Source organism: Heterodontus francisci, chromosome 8 (genome assembly GCF_036365525.1).
Source record: "Heterodontus francisci isolate sHetFra1 chromosome 8, sHetFra1.hap1, whole genome shotgun sequence".
Lineage (NCBI taxonomy): Eukaryota > Metazoa > Chordata > Chondrichthyes > Heterodontiformes > Heterodontidae > Heterodontus > Heterodontus francisci.
In genome coordinates this window covers 24,033,897-24,049,155 of record NC_090378.1, presented here as the reverse complement: position 1 = coordinate 24,049,155, position 15,259 = coordinate 24,033,897, and the positions used below count along the sequence as shown (strand labels likewise).

The window sequence follows — 15,259 nt, the reverse complement described above, 5'->3', positions numbered from 1 at the left end:
TTGATGGGAGTTTTCTATCGGCCCCCCAATAGCAGCAGGGAGGTGGAAGAGCAGATTGGGAAACAGATTTTGGAAAGGAGCAGAAGTCACAGGGTAGTAATTATGGGGGATTTCAACTTCCCAAATATTGATTGGCAACTCTTTAGATCGAATAGTTTGGATGGGGTAGTGTTTGTGCAGTATGTCCAGGAAGCTTTTCTGACTCAGTATGTAGACTGCCCGACCAGAGGGGAGGCAATATTGGATTTGGTACTAGGTAATGAACCAGGGCAAGTGATAGAGCTGTTGGTGGGCGAGCACTTTGGAGATAGTGATCACAATTCTGTAGCATTCACTGTGGTAATGGAGAGGGATAGGTATGTGCAACAGGGCAAGGTTTACAATTGGGGGAAGGGTAGATATGATGCTGTCAGGCAGGAACTGAGGAGCATAAGTTGGGAACATATGCTGGCAGGGAAGGGCACGGTCGAAATGTGGAACTTTTTCAAGGAGCAGATAGTAGGGGCCATTGATAAGCATGTCCCTGTCAGACAGGGAAGGGATGGTCATGTGAGGGAACCGTGGTTGACAAGAGAGGTTGAGAGTCTTGTTAGGAAGAAGAAGGATGCGTATATAAGGTTGAGGAAAAAGGGCACAGGCATAGCTCTGGAGGGATACAAGATGGCCAGGAAGGATCTGAAGAAAGGGATTAGGAGAGCTAAGAGAGGGCATGAAAAATGCTTGGCGGGTAGGATAAAAGAAAACCCCAAGGCCTTTTACGCGTATGTCAGAAATATGAGGATGACTAGGGGGACCGTAGGTCCGGTCAAGGACAATAGCGGGAGACTGTGTGTTGAGCCGGAAGAGATAAGTGAGGTTTTGAATGAGTACTTCTCTTCGGTATTTACGAATGAGAAGGGGTGTATTACTGAAGAGGACGGTGTGAAACAGACTGGTAAGCTCGAGGAAGTGCTCGTTAGGAGGGAAGATGTGTTGGGGTTTTTGAATAACTTGAAGATAGACAAGTCTCCCGGGCCTGACGGGGTATATCCAAGGATGTTATGGGAAGCAAGGGATGAAATTGCAGAGCCGCTGGCAATGATCTTTTCATCTTCTCTGTTGACGGGGGTGGTACCAGGTGATTGGAGGGTGGCAAATGTTGTGCCCCTGTTCAAGAAAGGGAATAGGAACAACCCTGGGAATTACAGGCCAGTTAGTCTTACTTCGGTGGTAGGCAAGTTGATGGAAAAGGTGCTGAGGGATAGGATTTCTGAGCATCTGGAAAGACACTGCTTGATTCGGGACAGTCAGCACGGTTTTGTGAGGGGTAGGTCTTGCCTCACAAGCCTGATTGAATTCTTTGAGCAGGTGACCAAGCAAGTGGATGAGGGTAAACCAGTGGATGTGGTGTACATGGATTTTAGTAAGGCATTTGATAAGGTCCCCCATGGTAGACTTATGGAGAAAGTCAGGAGGCATGGGATAGTGGGGAATGTGGCCAGTTGGATTAAGAATTGGCTAACTGATAGAAGGCAGAGAGTGGTCTTAGATGGTAAATACTCAGCCTGGAGCCCAGTTACCAGTGGCGTGCCACAGGGATCAGTTCTGGGTCCTCTCCTGTTTGTGATTTTTATTAACGACTTGGATGAGGAAGTCGAAGGGTGGGTCAGTAAATTTGCAGATGATACAAAGGTTGGTGGAGTTGTGGATACCGAGGAGGGCTATTGTCGTCTGCAAAGGGACTTGGATAGGTTGCAGTGCTGGGCTGAAAAGTGGCAGATGGAGTTTAACCCTGAAAAGTGTGAGGTCGTCCATTTTGGAAGGACAAACACGAATGCAAAATACTGGGTTAACGGTAGGGTTCTTGGGCATGTGGAGGAGCAGAGAGACCTTGGGGTCTATGTGCATAGATCGTTGAAAGTTGCAACTCAAGTGGATAGGGCTGTGAAGAAGGCATATGGGGTGTTAGCGTTCATTAGCAGAGGGATTGAATTTAAGAGCCGTGAGGTGATGATGCAGCTGTACAGGACCTTGGTAAGGCCTCATTTGGAGTACTGTGTGCAGTTCTGGTCGCCTCATTTTAGGAAGGATGTGGAAGCCTTGGAGAGGGTGCAGAGGAGATTTACCAGGATGTTGCCTGGAATGGAGAATAAGTCTTACGAGGAAAGGCTGAACATTCTAGGCCTCTTCTCATTAGAAAGGAGAAGGATGAGGGGTGACATGATAGAGGTTTATAAGATGATCAGGGGAATAGATAGGGTAGACAGTCAGAAACTTTTTCCCCGGGTGGAGCAAAGCGTTACAAGGGGTCATAAATTTAAGGTGAAGGGTGGGAGATATAAGGGGGATGTCAGGGGAAGGTTCTTTACCCAGAGAGTGGTCGGGGCATGGAATGCCTTGCCTGGGGAAGTTGTTGAGTCAGAAACTTTAGGGACTTTCAAACGGCTTTTAGATAGGTATATGGATAAAGGAGAATGATGGGGTATAGATTAAATTGTCCTTGACAGAGGACAAAGGATCGGCACAACATCGTGGGCCGAAGGGCCTGTTCTGTGCTGTATTTTTCTATGTTCTATGTTCTATGTTCTAGGTGCCTTCCAGTAACTGTTTACAGTTCAATTTCAGTCCAAGCCTTCTGGTGACCTTTTAAAAAAAACATACCCAAAGCTCCAGTATCTATGGAACTCCTCAGTTTCAAAACACAAATTCTCAAAATTTAAAAAAGGAAGCACTCATAACAGGTAGAAATTACTCTTTTTAAATTTACAATGTTAATAGCTTCACTAGTGATTCATTCATATGACACATTAGAATTAAGAGTTAATGTGCATCCCTGAATAGACAGAAGGGTTTATGTGAATTACTGAAGCAACTCCAGAAGTATTCATTCATTCAGTAGTATGGGCAAGATAAACAGTTTTCCCGGCTTATTCTACACCTAAATAAAAGCTCTAATCTTACAAACTAAAAAATGCTCATCACAACAAAATCACTGCATTATGGACGGGTGTGCAATACAAGTCCCCAGATGGAGAGCTCCCAATCTCACCATGTTGCCAGAATAAGGTACAAAATATGGAAAAGATGTTTTCCCACGGGGTGGGGGAATCTAAGGTTCAACCCTCCCAGCCACCCCAATGGGAATACAGAATCAGTGAAGTACAGAAATAGGTAATTTAGCCCATCAAGCTCATTCCACTAGAACCTGAACACTCCCAGCCTAGCATCCAACTGCAATTCAAACCCCCTTAATGTATTTAATTTCCAATATTTATTGCTCTTCAGGTAAAAGAAATTCTAATTTTTTTCTAAATTTACTTTTCACGAATTTAACTTGATGCCTTATATTTCTACTAGAATATACAGAGTTTAATTTATTTATAACAGGTAATATTTTACACACCTCAAGGTTATTTCCTTCTCCTCCTCTCTAGATTGTAGATCTTCAACTTCTCTAATCTACTATCACAGTTTGTCAACTTTACATTTGGAAATATTTTGTTGCTCTTCTCTCCAAAACATTGATATTCGTTCTGTAGTGTGGACAAAACTTGGAAGTACTCAGGTATAGTTTATAGCATTATAAAGTCAGAGATTAACCATGGTTGATTTGTTTTTTTTTATATTAGCTACTCAATCACAATAGACAGGTCATCGACCTGAAAAGTACCTGTTTCTCTCCACAGATGCTGCCAGACCTGCTGAGTACTTCCAGCATTTTCTGTTTTTAATTTCAGATTGCCAGCATCCACAGAATTTTGCTTCTGAATGAAGGAGACAAGTCTACTTTAACTTCCAAGTATCCATGTACTAATTCTATTCGATTCATTCTACACTGACAATCTACTCTTCTCAAATGGATTGGGTTGATAGGTAAATTGGCCATTGTAAATAAAAAAAAAGGCCCCTAGTGCAGGTAGGTGGTAGGTGAATTGAGGGAAGGTGGGGATGTGAGGGGGAAAATGGGATTAATGTAGGATTAGCATAAATGGATGGTTGATGGTCAGCACGGACTCGTTGGGCTGAAGGGCCTGTTTCGGTGCTGTATCTCTCTATGACTATGGAAATTGTTTAATTCAAATTGAAATCATGAGAAAGAGGTCCCTGTGCTATTCCCTTTACTTAATTTGAATAACTGGTTAATTCAACTTTTTCTTCAAGCAAAACCGACTTTGAATTAAGGAACTTTCATTTTTCACCCAATATGTAATACATCATACTACCACTTATTTTTTTTTCAAATTACACAATTGATCTGAATCCCCATACAAGTCATTGACTTCACTCTTTATATCCCTACCACTCTGCCTTCTTTAATATTCTGGAAAGTGGACAAGTTTACAACAGATTACAACATCCTGTTCATTTGTGTAAATTAGCAACAACAGAGGTCTAAGCAACTGCCTTGATGAAACATCACTCAACCCCTCCCTCAGTCTGACTGCCAAATGGTTAAAAATAGAGGATCAGGAGCATCAGGGGCTCAGAAACAGTGTAAATAAAATACACAAACTAGAATAATGCTTCATTGTAGATCTGGTGCTACAAATTTATTATAGAACTTTAACTCAATACGTCACCATGGAAACTGCAGAACCTGATTATTGTTAATACATTTTGGAAATAAGTATTTATAAATGACAACAGCTATCTAATGGGTCGGTATAGCCATGTACGACTTACTTCCAAATCTGCTACTTACTTTTGCAAATAGCTCCTGTTGTTGGCGCAGTAGTTCTTCTTCTGGTATGCCGAGATTTTCTAGACGGAAGTTTCCTTTTCTCCTCTTTAGAGCTACTGTTTTGCACTCTTGCAAGACTTCCTTTACTTCACTAATGTAAGAGCAAAACCCAAGACTCTCCAGGGCTAAAAAAAAAAGAAAACAATTATCCAAATCATATTAGCGTTTACGTGCAATGTACCAAATATTTACGTTGCAATTAAAGTGAAAAATTACTGCCAAAGAAAGGAAATCTGAAATAAAGGACATATACAGCAATTAACAAATGATATACACCTGACACAATCAGTCCCTTTTATTTATATATATATATATATATATATATATATATATATTTACAGTGTTATCTCACTTCTCAGGAAATTATTTGATGGCAGTTATCTTGTCCACATGTTCATAGGACTTAACATTTGTACATTTCAGTTTGAGACAATTTAGATTTCATGTGGAAATGCTAGTTTGATAATTTCCATCTCTATCCATGTCATTCTTGGTGTCTGACAATGCTAAAGACATTTCCAAAAACCAACTAATGAAATATTGATGTGAAGAAAAGGAAAAAAAACATGAAACACTAACAGTTTCTCTCTCCACTGATACGAACATACGAATTAGCAGCAGGAACAGGCCACTTGAACCCTCGAGCCTGCTCTGCCATTCAACAAGATCATGGCTGATCTGATTGTAACCTCAACTCCACATTCCCGCCTACCCCTGATAACCTTTCATCCCCTTGCTTATCAAAAATCTATCTACCTCGCCTGAAAAACATTCAAAGACTCTGCTTCCACTGCCTTTTGAGGAAGACAGTCCCGAAGACTCATGACCCCGGAGAAAAAAATTCTCATCTCGGTCTTAAATGGGCGATCCCTTATTTTTAAACTGTGATCCCTTGTTCTAGATTCTCCCACATGAGGAAACATCCTTTCCACATCAACTCTGTCAAGACCCCTCAGGATCTTATATGTTTCAATCAAGTCGCCTCTTACTCTTCTAAATTCCAAGCCTGTCCAACCTTTCCTGATAAGACAACCCGCCCATTCCAGTTATAAGTCTAATAAACCTTCTCTTAACTGCTTCCAACGCATTTAAATCCTTCCTTAAATAAGGAGACCAATACTGTACACAGTACTCCAGATGTGGTCTCACCAATGCTGAAGCATAACCGCTCTACTTTTGTATTCAAATCCCCTCGCAATAAATAACATTCTATTAGCTTTCTTAATTACTTGCTGTACCTGCATACTAACCTTGTGCGATTCATGCACTAGGACACATAGATCCCTCTGCATCTCAGAGCTCTGCAATCTCTCACCATTTAGATAATATGCTTTTTTATTCTTCCTGCCAAAATGGACAATTTCACATTTTCCCACATTATACTCCATTTGCAAGATCTTTGCCCACTCAACATAACCTATCTATATCCCTTTGTAGCCTCATGTCCTCTTCACAACTTACTTTCCTACCTACCTATCAGCAAATTTAGCAACCATACCTTCATCCAAGTCATTTATATAAATTGTAAAAAGTTGAGGCCCCAGCACTGATCCCTTTGGTACACCACTTGTTACTTCTTGTCAACCAGAAAATGACCCATTTATGCCTACTCTATTTCCTGTTAGCTAGCCAATCTTCTAACCATGCCAATATGTAACCCCTACACCATCAGCTTTTATTTTACACAATAACCTTTGCTGCGCCACCTTATCAAATGCCTTCTGGAAATCCAAGTACAGTAGGCACAGTGACACAGTGGCTAGCACCGCCGCCTCACAGCTCCAGCGACCTGGGTTCGATTTTGGGTACTGCCTGTGCTCCGGTTTCCTCCCACATGCCAAAGACGTCTATGAGGAGAGATTGGATAGGCTTGGGTTGTTTTCGCTGGAGCAGAGAAGACTGAGGGGTGACCTGATCGAGCTGCACAAGATTGAGAGGGGCATGGACAGGGTGGATAGGGAGCAGCTGTTCCCCTTAGTTGAAGGGTCAGTTACGAGGGGTCACATGTTTAAGGTGAGGGGCGGGAGGTTTAATGGGGATTTGAGGAAGAACTTTTTACCCAGAGGGTGGTGACTGTCTGGAATGCCCTGCCTGGGAGGGTGGTAGAGGCAAGTTGCCTCACATCCTTTAAAAAGTACCTGGATGAGCACTTGGCACGTCATAACATTCAAAGCTATGGGCCAAGTGCTGGCAAATGGGATTAGGTAGACAGGTCAGGTGTTTTAATGCATCGGTACAGACTCGATGGGCCGAATGGCCTCTTCTGCACTGTATTATTCTGTGATTCTGTGACTTGCGGGTTGATAGGTAAATTGGCCATTGTAAAAATTGCCCCTAGTGTAGGTAGGTGGTAGGAGAATTGAAGGAAGGTGGGGACGTGAAAGGGAAAAATGGGATTAATGTAGAATTAGTATAAATGGGTGGTTGACGGTCGGCACGGACTCCGTGGGCCAAAGGGCCTGTTTCGGTGCTGTACTCTCTTAAAAGTACATCCACCAGTTCCTGAACCTTGAACTTGTTGCTCAACTGCAAGGGCTGAGGCTCCTCCACCCCCACCCTCTCAATCTCTCCTTAACTGCCTGACTCGCAGTCACACCCTCCTGTCCCTGACCACTGACCAAAACAGACGACCCTATCCTAAAGGGCGTGACTGCCTTCTGGAACAAAATTTTGTTTTGAATTTTACCAGCCACTTGACGCTGTGGGTCGCAGCGGGGGGCCCGTAAAACTCGAGAGAGAGAGAGAGAGAGAGAGAGAGGCCCCGACGTCGAGAAGGGACCGCTGCATATTACTGACGGCAGGGGGACCTCGGTGCAGCCCCCCCCCCCACAGCGCTTGGTGGCAGGGCCTTCATCTAAATATTTCAATGAGCACTAATGAATTGCAAATAAACTCACCTGCCGACAACGGCCTTCCCACGCCGATTTTAAGTTCCACCGGACGCGACTTGCGTGCCTTCAGAACTCCATTGGAGTTCCGAGATGAGACAATGGTGGGGAGGGGGGAGGAATAAAATTATCAGGGCGGAAGGGGTGGGGGAGCAGGGAAAACACTTTTTGCTGGCTGTGGGGATAGTGGGAAGGGGCTAAAGGGCAAATGTTAGGAGGCTGGTACGTTCGGGTCGGGAATAAGTTTTGTGAATATAGGACGAGGGCTCAACAGCAGCACTTCCATGTTGGAAGGCTGCCACTTTCACAGCGTGCCGCTGAAGGGCATGGCGCGCTGATAAAATTCAGCCCAAAGTGTCCAGGTAACTTTCCCCCTCCCTTGATGCATTGCAGTATCTGCAGCTCGGCCTCCAGCTCAATGACTCTGAGCCGAAGCTCCTCAAGCCACACTTAGTACAGGTGTAGTTGCCATGGATTGCCGTGGCATCCAGGAGCTCCCACATACTGCAGCCACGACACATCACCGGTCCTACCATCTTTATTCTGTTAATTTGATTAAATTTATTTAATTTATTAGTTCCCCTCCTTACCGAACTCCCTCACTTACCAAACTCCCTTCTTCACACTCTGTGCCCTCCAACAGCACTCAATGCTGACAAGCAGCAGAGAGTCCCCTAAATTTATACCCTGAAAACAATGCGTCAACTTTCCTAGAGCTCAGAAACCAGTTTAAGCTAGCTACCTAATTAACTTGCTTCAGCTACTCTGAGAGCTTGTATGCCCCTGTTTAAAACTAAGAAACGTAACTTGCCTCTTAACTTAAACAATAATTTCAGTTCATTATAAAATGTAAACAAAACAAAAAACAGACTCAAGATATTAACCCTTAAAATCCCCTCGCTTACCAAATTCCATTCTTCACATAGTGAAGATAGTGCCAGACCGGCGAGTAGCTCCAAATTTCTGTTCTATTAAAGGAACAAAAGATGGATCTAGAAGAGGTGTAAGTGGGAACAGCAGAATCATTACCAACAGCTGTCTGAAAAAATGGGGGCAGAGGTTATGATTTAAAATTCTTGAACTCAATGTTGAGTCTGGAAGTCTGTAAAGTGCTTAATCAAAAGATGAGGTGCTGTTCCTCAAGCCTATGTTGAGCTTCACTGGAACAGTGTAGGAGGCAGAGGACAGAGGGGCCAGAGTATGAATTTGAGAGAATTTAAATGACAGGCGACTGGAAGTTTGGAGTCATGCATGCATACTGAACAGCGGTGTTACAAAAAGAGGTCACCCAATCTGTGTTTGGTCTATTCAATATAGAGGTGTCAGCATCATGAGCAGTGAATAAAGTATATGAAATTGAAAGTATCACAAGTGAATTGCTGTTTCATCTGAAAGGTATCTTTAGGCTTCTGGTCCTAATTTTGCTTCAGTTTTTGGTCAAAGCAGGCTCTCAAAACTCAGTCACGGCTTCCATGATGGCCTAGGGGTGTCCAAGTTACTGCTCATGGGTCATATACAGCTTCAGGCCCAGCAGTCTAGTCCTTGAAGCCCAGTTGATTTTTGATTTGCTCTACTTGAATTTTGTGGGCCCAGAAGTTGAAAGGGGATTGTTTGAGCATTAATGTCTCAGTGGTGGATAAATCCTAGGTCAGAATACTCAAAGTCTAATAACAACTTGAGATATTTACAAGCTAATGGGAGCATGGATTTGAACTTTATGTCCTCTGAGGCTCCATTGCATACACTTAGGCAATTCACAAAGACAAATATTTGAACATCCATGACCTACTTGATCTGATACCAAGCCATAAAGAGATTTGAATCCTGATCTGTGCAGAGTAAGCTGATCTCAATTGGGGCAGAATTTCTGACACTACAGTAGGTCTCAGGGCTACAAGTTGATGAGATGGGCAAAGACCAAAAACAAAAAATCAGTCATAGATTCCTGTTCCTAATTGCTTAGATTAGAGATACAGCACTGAAACAGGCCCTTCGGCCCACCGAGTCTGTGCCGACCATCAACCACCCATTTATACTAACCCTACACTAATCCCATATTCCTACCAAACATCCCCACCTGTCCCTATATTTCCGTACCACCTACCTATACTAGTGACAATTTATAATGGTCAATTTACCTACCAACCTACAAGTCTTTAGGCTTGTGGGAGGAAACCGGAGCACCCGGAGAAAACCCACGCACACAGGGAGAACTTGCAAACTCCACACAGGCAGTACCCAGAATCGAACCCGGGTCCCTGGAGCTGTGAGGCTGCAGTGCTAACCACTGCGCCGCCCCACTAACTGCTCTCCACTAACCCCTAATGGAAAAGACATGTTCTAGTCTAGGGCAAGACTGAGCTCATGTGTGATGTCCTGTCATCACTCACTGTCTGGGGGCATTAGAACATAAGAAATTGGAGGAAGAGGAGACCATATGGTCCCGTGAGCCTGTTGCATCATTCAGTATGATCATGGCTGATTTTCTGCTTCAACTCCACTCTCCCGCCCACTTCCCATATCCTTTGCTTCCCTGAGACACCAAAAATCTGTCTATCTCACCCTTAAATGTACTCAACAAGAGAGCATCTGTAACCCTCTGGGGTAGAGAATTCTAGATTCACAACCCTTTGGGTGAAGTAGTTTCTCCTTATCTCAGTACTAAATGATTGATACCTTACCCTGAGATTATGCCCCGTGTTCTGGTTCCCCAGCCACAGCAAACAACCGCTCAGTGTCTATCTACCCTGTCAAGCCACTTCAGAAACTTGCATGTTTCAAAGAGGTCAACTTACATTCTTCTGAACTCCAGAGACAAAGGCCCAATTTACTCAGGCTCTCATTACAGGACAATCCTCTCAGGAACCAATCGCGTGAACCTTCACTTTACCACCTCCAATGCAAATATATCCTTCCTTTGATATGGAGACCAAAACAGCACAATACTCTAAGTGTGGTCTCACCAAAGCCCTTTACAACTGTAGCAAGACTTCCTTATTCTTGTACTCCAATCCCCTTGCAATGAAAGCCCATGTACAATTTGTCTTAATTGCTTGCTGTACCTACATGCTAACTTTGTGTTCCTTGTATGAGTATACCCAAGTGACTCTGATCTTAAACATTTACAAGTTTCAGGCCTTTTAAAAAAATATTCTGCTTCTCTATTCTTACAACCAAGACATAGCCTCACGCTTCCCCACATTATACTCCACCTGCCACCTTGAAGCCATTCACTTAATCTGTCTATATCTCTTTGCAGCATCTGTGTCCTCCTCACAGCTTACATTCCCACCTAGATTTGTATCAGCAAAGGTAGATACATTACTCTGCCTCTTTATCCAAGTCATTAATATAGACAATGCAGCAAGACCTGGACAATATCCAGGCTTGGGCTGATAAGTGGCAAGTAATATTCGCACCACACAAGTGCCAGGTAATGACCATCTCCAACAAGAGAGAATCTAACCATCTCCCCATGACATTCAATGGCATTATGATCGCTGAATCCCCCACTATCAACATCCTGGGGGGGTTACCATTGACCAGAAACTAAACTGGAGTAGCCAAATAAATACAGTGGCTACAAGAGGTCAGAGGCTAGGAATCCTGCAGTGAGTATCTCACCCCCTAACTCCCCGAAGCCTGTCCACCATCTACAAAGCATAAGTCAGGAGTGTGATGGAATACTCTCCACTTGCCTGGATAGGTGCAGCTCCAACAACACTCTAGAAGCTCGACACCATCCAGGACAAAGCAGCCCGCTTGATTGTTTGTGGACGGGGTGACATTCACTCCCTCCACCACCTATGCACAGTGGCGTCAGTGTGTACCATCTACAAGATGCACTGCAGCAATGCACCAAGGCTACTCGGGCAGTACCTTCCAAACCCATGACCTCTACCACCTAGAAGGACAGGGCAGCAGATGCTTGGGAACACCACCACCTGCAAGTTCCCCTCCAAGCCACACACCATCCTGACTTGGAACTATATTGTCGTTCCTTCACTATCGCTGGGTCGAAATCCTGGAACTCCCTTCCTAACAGCACTGTAGGTGTACCTGCCCCACATGGACTGCAGCGGTTCAAGAAGGCAGCTCACCACCACCTTCTCAAGGGCAATTAGGGGTGGGCAATAAATGCTGGCCTAGCCAGCAACACCCACATCCCATGCAACAAATTTTTAAAAAAAGCTCAGGCTCCAGCACTGATCCTTGCAGCACTCCACTAGTTACAGCCTGCCAATTTGAAAATGCCCCGTTTATTCCTTCTCTCTGCTTCCTGTCCATTAACCAATTCTCCATCCACGCTAATATATTATCCCAACTTCATGCACATTTATCTTGCATATTAGCCTTTTGCATGGCACATCACTGAATGCCTTTTGGAAATCCAAGTATACCTAACCTACTGGTTCCCTTTTATCTCCCCTACTAGTTACATCCTCAAAATAAATCTAATAAATTTGTCAAATGCAATTCCCTTTCGTAAAACTATTTTGACTTTGACTGAGCATACTATGCTTTTCTAAGTGCATTATGATTTCCTTAATAGATTCCAGCATTTTTCCAACAACTGATGTCAGGCTAACTGGTCTTTAGTTCCCCATTTTCTCTCACCCTCCTTTCTTGATTAGCGGTGTCACATTTGCTAACTTCCAATCCACTGGGACCGTACCAGAATTTAGGCAATTTTGGAAAATCATAACCAATGAATCCACTATCTCTGCAACCACCTCTTTTAGAACTCTAGGCTGTAGGCCATCCGGTCCTGGGATTTGTCAGATTTTAGTTCCTTACATTTCTCCAATACTTTTTTTTTTTTAAACTGATATTAATTACCTTAAGTTCCTACTGGTTACCTTCTATTCCTGGAATGTAATGTGTCTTCTACTGTGAAGTCAAACACAAAATATGTATTCAACGTTTCTGCCAGTTCCTCGTTCCCCACAATAACTTCTCCCGTTTCTGCCTCTAAGGGACCAACATTTACTTTAGCTAATCTCCTACGTTTTATATACTTGTAAAAGCTCTTACAATCTGTTTTTATATTCCTGGCTAGTTTACTTTCATATTCTATTTTGCCCTTTTATCAACTTTTTGGTTGCCCTTTGCTGGTTTCTAAAACACTCGCATTCCACAAGTTTACTACTATTCTTTATAACATTATAAACCTCTTCTTTTAATCTAATACTATCTTAACTTCTCTTGTAAGCCAGGGATCGGTCTCTCTCACTGAGTATTTGTTTTTTTTTTAATGGAATGTATTTTTGTTGAACATTTTGAATTGTTTCTTTAAATGTTTCCCCATTGATGGTTTATTGCCATACCTTTTAGTCTATTTACCCAATCAACCTTAGCCAGCTCTCCCCTCATACCTCTCTAATTGGCTTTAAATTCAAAACTCTTGTTTAGGACTGGAGTACGTTGTTTTCAAACTTAATATGGAATTCAATTGCATTATGATCACTTTTTCCCCAAGAGGATCTTTTACAATGAGATTACTAATTAAACCTGCCCAATTGCACAATACTAGATCTAAAATAGCTTTATCCCTATTTGGTTCCACATGCATTGTCCCACGAAACTGCCGGGTCACACATGAAGAACATTATGCGGATGAGGTATTGAATGATTACCATTCCTGAACATGAGTAAGCATCCTGAGGAAATGAGAGAAAATTTGCAATTAAAAATCAGTGAAAGTGATGTTTTAGTGAGCATTTCCCAACTTTGTGGTTCTAAAAATTTTCACATCTTTTTGAACAGTGAAATTCTTGATTCAGTCATAAACTTTAAGCTGAATCAAACTAGGGTGGTTGTGTGTGTGTGTGGTGGTGGGAATGATGGGAGCAACAAAAAAAGATTGTAATTCAGCAAAACACCAACAAAATGGCACACCTCCCCAAAACCACTACTTTAAATTCTGGATGCCCCCTTTAACTCCGGGAACTTGTTAAATTCCAGAAAGCTTGTTGTGGAAGGATGATGCTGGAGCCTATCTTTACTCAGTTTCACATTTATTGTACAGAGTAAATGTACATTTATTGTACAAACATATCGCGCCTCACTCAAAAACCTCCACCAGTCTCAGTAACTGACTGCTTACAAGTGCTCAAGACCCCAATTAACACCCTCCACCTGCATATAATTAAACATTTGATACACAATTAACAGATTAAGATCCATTTTAGTGGTTTTCAGCTCACACACAGCAGGACTGAACCAAATACCGAATTTACCTGGCAGTAGCTTTTCTACTTAGGAATCCGACACTTTTAGAACACATAAAAACACGTTTTATACATATACCATCCACTTCACTTCTCACTTAAAATCTTAATTATTCCTGTTACAACATTGCTAAAAATTCCATTCAAATACTTCACTTACCTGTTTCCTGGGTGTCCCAAGTTCTCACTGCTGAAAGTGAGAAATTGGCCTTTTATTGTTTCAAAAACCAGCCTTTAAGTTTGGCTTTCCAGCCAATTCGGGCTCAGAAGTTTAAAGACAACCAGGCCAACTCTTGAGTTTTCAAGTGTCAAATTTAAAACTCTGTGCTTAGTTGTGTCTCACTGTTCTAGTAGTATGATTTCACCCAAAAAGGTTGCTGCAGCAGTGCCTGAAGGGCTAATATTTGGAAGGAATGCCTACAACATGTGACTGAAGAAAAATCTTGTCCTAAAAATAAATTTGCTATGATTTCAACACCCAAGGGGTTTACAATTCAAGCCCAGGAATTTAAAACTGTTTGATTTTTGTAGTTGTAAAAGGATTCAGTAAAATATAGTAACTGTCAATTTCCAACAGTTTACAACCATATTATTTCAGAATGAAAATGCTATTTTGGGTAGCATAGGTTAATTCTGACAAAACAAGAACAAACAGCATTTGAATATGGTTCTGATATCAGAGGGAAGACTATTGAATAGACTGGGTCCAAATCTTGAAGAACAAAAGGTATTTGAGATCTGCCTCAAAACAATATTCACGTGCATTACAGGAAAATGTTGGCATTCATTTGTGATGGATGTTTACACAAACAGCAACTAGATAATTGACCAGTTTGTCTACTTTAGTGATGTTGGTTGAGGGGTCGATGTTGGCCGAGATACCAGGTGAACTCCCCTGCTCTGCTCTTCTCTGAATAGGTTTACCTGAGCAGGCAGATGAGATCTCAGTTTAACGTCTCATCTGAAAGACACTACCTCTGACAGTGCAGTACTATCAGTACGGCTTTGAAGTGTCAGCCTTAGATTATCTGCGCACAAGGGGATATGAGGATAGTGTGGGAAAAAGGCATTGAAGTGGATGATCAACTAGGATTATATTGAATGGCAGGGCAGGCTCAATGGCCTACTCCTGTGCTCCTATCTCTGGAATGGGGCTTGAAATCATGTCTAACACAGGCAAGAATGCTATCACTGAGCCAAGGCTAATGGTAGAAAAGGAGCACAGAATAAGCAGCAATCCAGAAGCAGAGGGTGCTATGCACGCAAGAATGAAAAGCTAGAGAAGATCATTAAAATGGACACAATGAGGCCATGAAGAGATTTGAAGGCCAGGAACAGGATTTTATCAGTTGTTTCACTGGGCACAGGGTGGTTGGGAAAGACCATGCAAGTTCTGCATTTTTACTTGGCTTGTATTGAGT

The 15,259-nt window shown here is 42.5% G+C and overlaps 1 protein-coding gene across 1 annotated transcript in view; it reads right to left on the bottom strand.

The window, feature by feature from the left end:
• The window catches only part of LOC137372487 (protein Dr1), a 54,800-nt gene that overhangs the window by 12,732 nt on the left and 26,809 nt on the right, over positions 1-15,259 (bottom strand). The window contains exon 2 of the mRNA XM_068036357.1: positions 4,682-4,845. Within this exon, the coding sequence (XP_067892458.1) occupies positions 4,682-4,845 (164 nt within the window). The remainder of the gene's footprint in view (positions 1-4,681; positions 4,846-15,259) is intronic.